Genomic DNA, 6359 nt, shown 5'->3' with positions numbered 1-6359 from the left:
TTGTGATTTGAGCTCATTAGGTTGGCATGACTAGGAAACCCACAGAAACAAACATGCCGCAGTTTTTTACATACATAGACACTTTAACTTCTGATACATACACACAGATGAGCAGAGATACACCCACCCTAATGTGACTTGTTTTAGAGCAGATAATCTTCAATATGGGTTTTTCTCACCGGTGGAGACATACAAAAACAGATGGGCCTCCAAAGCCACCGTGATAAAATTGATTGTTCTCCATCAACATCACAACTAAATATTGAATGTATGGTCAAAAAAATAAATTTGATTCAGTGGTTTCAGGGTGATTTGTTACAAAACTATCATGTCTACACGTTAATTTTATCTGATATTATAGGCCCAAAAGCACATTTGAAGAGAAGAAAGAATAAGGGATAACAGCAATAATTTCATATCTTAACAGCCAAACAACATTATATATTATCCAATTATAAATCTTGTACATAATTGTTTGTGGGCGGTAAGTTCCTTTCATCGCCCCAATACAAAGACATGTGTTCCCAGTTCATCCATGATAATGTATAGTATAAAGAATGCATTACTCACTACTACCTAGAAGTACTAGACAACAAGCTGATATTTTCTATGGATTAGGCTCAATCAGGGAGACACACTAAGCTCTTCTTCTTCTAGAGGAGATGACAAAGCCTCACAATCAATCAGTCACCTGGAAGGCTCTAAAGCACCAAGAAAACCCAACTGACTGACTGATATGATGCATCCATTACTCAATAAATCATCTCCTGCTCCACAAGGAAAATGTCATCCTCATCAAAACTTATAATATTCTACAGACTAACTAGCAAGTTGGAAAATAAACAATCCACCGTATCCAAGGATTGTTTCCATGGACAATTTATGAGCTGAAAAGTAATCAGGTAGAACAGCATTGCTAAGCAATTACTCTGGACACTTAAACTCAATGTGCAGGATTGTCACTTTGAACAATGATGCAGGATTGACACGCCGAACAATTTATGAGTTGCAAGTAATCAGGTAAAACAGCAATGCTTAGCAATTACTCCAGACCCTTCACTCAGTGACAACAAAGACTAGTACAAAATTGTGCAGGGCCTCTCATCTTAAATTTCTCCCTAAATGTTGAGATTCATCCAAGACATGGCTTCAGCATCAAGATCAAAATTTAGGTTGGACATGGCATTATCTCCATCCAGTAGATCAAGGGAGTCTGGCAAGGAGACTAAATCTTTTGGATCACTGTCGCCCATGTCAAAAACTTGTCCAAACTCCTCCAGGAAATATGATTCGGGGTAGGTTAATTCAAGCTCATTGCAGCAATGTTCACTGATAGGAGGTATGAGGAAATCCACGAGAGCATTGCCATCATTTTCTGTATTAAGCTGTTCAATGAGATCAAGTGTGTCATCCAATAAGAGATTGGAATTATCCAATTTAGGCAAAAACTCGTTATGAGAACCTTGATGGGCATTATCCTCCAAACAATCTGCTAGGAAATCGGAGGAGATACTGCAGGATGTACTGTGCTCAATCATGAGAGAACAGCTTGCATCTTCAGAACCAACATCATCAATCAATGAATAAGATGTAGACACAGTCGCGGCCGGAGCAGGCGAAGAAACCGGAATCCAATCTTCATCTGAACCTTCCTCAGACCCCTCTTCAGATATACAAGATAAAGAAGCAGAAGATGATGTCATATTGCTTTCTACTGTAATTGGTTTCAACTTGGCATTTGCAGAAGACCTCGTCATCACTGAATGGGCTGCAACCCACTGTCTATCATAGATTTGCTTCTTAGCTGCCCTTGGAGGATTCCTCTCAGAAATACATGAAGTACATGAACTAGAGAAGTTAGTGGGAGCAGAGGGGCCGTTAATTTTCCTAGCTGCTTTATCATAAGCTTGAGCAGCCTCTTCTGCAGTGTCGTAAGTACCTAGCCACAGTCTAACCCCTTTTGAAGGATCTCTTATCTCAGCAGCCCACTTACCCCATCTCCTCTGCCTAACTCCTTTGTATTTAGAGGTCTTATCTGCAAAAGACCTCAGTGCTGGGCTAGACTTGGAAACTCTCCCTGTTTTGACTCTCTCAAAAGCCTTCAACATCGTTCTCTGCTTCCTGGAGACTTTTTTCCCTTTGCTCTTCTTCTTGGGTTTCTTCTCACGAGCGTCATAAAATTCTTGCCATACATCTTTAGACTCTTCTTCAATCTGACTGAAGGGCAGGCTGGAGCAAATAGGCAGTTGATATTCATCTTCAGAATCAGAGACAGAGGGAGAACAGTCAGCTGGAATGTAAATCTCCCTAACCACTCTCTTCGGTTCGAGTCTCACTGCCTCCTCATCGCTTGACGAATCTGTGGCATCTGGGTCCGTGCAGATTACTCGGACTGTCCTTGTCAAGGTGGCCAAATGGTGCTGAACTCTTTCATTATCTGGATCATATTGTTTATTAACCTTATTCTGCCCTCTCGCCTTTTTGGATGTCTTGAGAGCTGTACTAGTACAAAGAGACTCTGGAAAGATCTGAGGTCCAGGCATCTTCTCTTGTGATCTGAACTCTACAAATCAAAATCTTGCTATTTGAGTATATAAATGCCAAAGATAAGGATCTCTGATTTCAACTTGCCAAGGTCTCCAGGTCGCCTTCTGCATAGTTTAGACCAGCTACTACATACAACAAAGGAGACAGCAGAGACTATTAGACACAGATCTCAGAAACTCTGTCCTATCCAATAAACTGAAACAGAGTGTCATGAGTCACAGTGACAGCAAGAGCACACAGTTCGGCAAAACTATAGAAATCAATTTTAGAATACATAATGCAGAGAATAAAACAAAAAAAAGACTGCAAACAAAATATCAAAACGCTTTAGGAAAAACCCTTTATAAACCCTACAGCGTTGAATATCTTCACACTGAAACCCGGCCTCAAGTATTCACAGACCAATTAAAGCCCCCATAAATCTTAACAAACCCACAAGCACTTTCTCCAAGAAAGCACCCATCTCACAAACCTATCTCAGATCTTGACCAAACCAAGAATACCCACCTTCCATCTGGAATTAACCTTTAACAGACCCACAAAACCCGACCTCCAACCCAAAAATCCCAATCCCGTGGCCCAATGAAATAGTTAGCATAAGCCTTGACATATGAAATGACAACACCCTTAAGCCCTGAATCTTGGCAATAGCAGACCGAGGGAAATGAAAGTGCAGTTTCAGGATAGGGAACCAAGCCCTCCCCAAAACTAGAACTTTCATGGTCAATACAGCAAGAAAGAAGCAACCCAATGCAAAAACACAAACGAAACCCTCGTATACCTAAAAGTACAACCATGTTCATCTCTGAACTCGCCCATAGCATACACAAACGCTATAAAACAATGGAAAAGAGGACACACTGACCTACTGAAAGTATATGTAAGACTTACTAGATGGTTAGTAAATTTGAGGGCGGTTGAGCCCCAAAATAGCAGTATTGAGTAGCAGAACTGACTGTGATGAAGAAACCTTGACCCGAAATTGCAGAAAGGCCACAGTACCAGCGCCGAAAGAGGAGTGTTAGGGAGATGAACAGCCAGAGCTTTTGAGCTCTAACGAAAAAATCACGAGAGGATGAAGAGGAGGAGGAAGTTGTACTCGACATAAATTCAATGCAGCAAATACGACAACCACCACTCGGAGATCCTCCACACAACCAGAAGTGGCAAAAATCTTGGAACGAAGGCAGAGGGACAGATCCGGCCCTCTTACCCCTTTTCTTTCGGAGCCAACAGACGGAGCCAACAGACAAAAGTACTAGAAGAAATTGAAGGGCTGGGAACCTTCTGCAACCAGTTTAGAGGATGACAAAAGGATAATGAATCTCATCCAAACAACAGCCCTACAAAGGTAGATAAATTTTCCTCGTCCCCTTCTGCCCTGGCGGGGAATTGAAAGGGAAAATCAGAGCAAATGGTCTAGCCTGGATCCGTTAACAACCAAATGGGTCACGAAGGTATATTGGGTTTGACGCATGGATTCTCAGACCCGGGAATGAGCCCTCAGAGCTCCATTGAATGAAAATGAAAACAACAAATGAGCAAGTGAGCGAGGGCAGTGGTGGAGTGGTTGATTAAAAGAGAGAAAAAGGTGAAGGGCAGGGAGACTTACCGGGTCAATCTTGGCTCATTTTTTATTATTATTAAAATAGAAAACACAGGTTAGTTGGGGCAAAGGGGGTACATGTATATGATTGATTAATGGTGGCACCGACATATGCCATGCGATTGGATATGGGCATGCCATGGGCTCACGATGGGCCATGGACATTACCATTACCATGACCATCCCCATGCCCATATGGATCATCACATGACATGGGGAACTTCATAAGCCTATGTTTCATGCTTTTTGATACTCTGTTTTCTCACGGTACCTTGTATGGAGGCCACTTTCTCATTTTTAATAATTAAACAAAATTAGACCACCACACCACATTTACTTAGGTGCTTGACTTCGGTCGCCTTGGAAAAACAACACAACACAGTTCTTGAATTTTTCAAATGGATTAGGGAAAGTGTGTTTTTCTTGGAATTTTCAAATGTCAAGTTTAAATACCTGAAGAGTGCAGAGTAGTTGTAATGAAAATTAGCGCCACTGAGATTTTGTCACAGCTTTTGAAGGATAAGATTAAATGGGTGGTTGTTTAATTATCGTGCAGTGTAATTAGTTTAATTAATAGATGGAAATTTGCAAAAGAATAAATAGGATTATGATGAAATTTGAGGAATATTTTGGAAATTTGGGTATAGTTGTTATGTTTCAGAATTTTAGTTGTTTTAGGAATTTTGAATTTTTCAGGGTGTTAAATTTATTTTCATCATTAAAATATTATTCAAACACTCTCGTGTTATGATCAAAAAGTTGCCATCCAAGCATAATTTTTGCTTTTCTACAACCATTTTTTTCAAGGCATTTTTCCTGCTCAATTTTAATCAAAATCTAGTAAAGATTTTTAAAGACTTAATTTTAAGTTAGAGAAAGATTTCGGCCAAAATCACATGGAATCTTATTTGTCGACGCGTTTCGAACCAACTAGTGTGGTTCATCATCAGGACAAGTTGAAGAAACAGATCTAGCTCATCATGCTAAATAGTCTGAGCGGAGCCTCCAACAGCTATCATCTCTAAAGGCTAGTTTGACTCAAGGACAGGGGTCAAAATTATTATAATATTTTAATTCGTAAAAAAAATAAAAAAAAAATAAAGGTAAATGGTACGAGACCTAATAATTAAAAACTATAAGTTAATTAATAATTGGTCAAATAAATGACCTTGAAAGGCCTAAAAATATAAAAAAAATTATTTAAAAGTATTAAGAATAAAAGGTAATAAAGAGAATCAAAGTTAATAATTAAAATTATAATTTAATTAATAATTAAAAGGAAAATTAGTTAATTAAATGACCTAATGGATGAATAAAAAATTATATTCGACATGAGACCTAGTAAATAAATTTTTTTATAAATTAATTAATAATTTAAAAAGGAAATTGGTTAAATGAAGAAAATATAATCTTATTTAAAAGTATTATTAAAATTGTAAGTTAATTAAAAAATAATAAAAGGTAATAAAGGGAATCAAGGTTTATAAGTTAGTTAATAATTCAAAAGGAAATTAGTAAATTAAGTTTAAGTTGTTTAATTTATAGAATTCAAGCACCCAATTATTTTTCAAGGTATTGAATCTATTTATGCATTTTAAACAACAAAAAATCACAATCTTCTTTAAAATTGTATTGTGGGCTTCTCTTGAAAAGATTTTGTCTATTTAACTATTATATGTTTTTAAGTTTTTGTTAGAATTTGGAAAAAAAAAAATAGTCAAATTATTATATTTTGTTATTTAAAAAGTGCTTTTGATTACATATATGAATTATATGTTTTGAAGTTTTTGTTAGAATTTGGGAAAAAAAAATTAGTAAAATTATTAGTTTTTGTTATTTAAAAAGTGCCTTTGATTATATATATGAATTCAACTGTTTAAAAAAAAGTTGACGCTCTGGAATTGTGAAGAACTTATAACTCAAACTTGTGATTCAAGCAAATCTCTACCAAATTATGACAAATTTAATCGTAAAATATGCTTAAAAACTCTAAAACATATAAATATCCAAATTGTATAAATAGTTTATCTTAAATAAATACTAGCCTAGATCCATCTTTACTCTGGTTTTACTAAAACTTTCAAGGGATCAAGTCTTTTTAACTCTAAAAGAAGTTTGCACCTCAAACGATTTCATCCCTCAAAAGATTTCATCCCTCTTTAATACTTGGTAAATCCAAAATTAAAATGAATCTAAACTAGTTTAG

General features: G+C 36.8%; 1 protein-coding gene across 2 annotated transcripts; it reads right to left on the bottom strand.

Annotated features, from left to right (window-relative positions):
* Positions 1-411: 411 nt before the first annotated feature.
* Positions 412-4163, bottom strand: LOC149178995 (uncharacterized). 2 transcript variants are annotated; one of them, XM_089420483.1, is made up of 2 exons: positions 3439-4163; positions 412-2672 (listed from the first exon to the last, which is right to left on the bottom strand). In XM_089420483.1, exon 2 carries the CDS (start codon positions 2541-2543, stop codon positions 1119-1121), a length of 1425 nt encoding a protein of 474 aa, XP_089276609.1. In that variant the 5' UTR covers positions 2544-2672; positions 3439-4163; the 3' UTR covers positions 412-1118. The 2 variants fall into 2 exon arrangements, with proteins under 2 accessions (XP_089276609.1, XP_089276610.1); XM_089420484.1 differs by having other exon boundaries at positions 412-2669.
* Positions 4164-6359: the final 2196 nt, after the last annotated feature.

Source organism: Pinus tabuliformis, chromosome 4_1 (genome assembly GCF_031772625.1).
Source record: "Pinus tabuliformis cultivar Carrire ecotype Pingquan chromosome 4_1, CPIR1, whole genome shotgun sequence".
In the NCBI taxonomy this organism is placed as follows: domain Eukaryota; kingdom Viridiplantae; phylum Streptophyta; class Pinopsida; order Pinales; family Pinaceae; genus Pinus; species Pinus tabuliformis.
The sequence above is the reverse complement of the archived record's forward strand: the minus strand, read 5'-3'. Positions and strand labels throughout refer to the sequence as shown.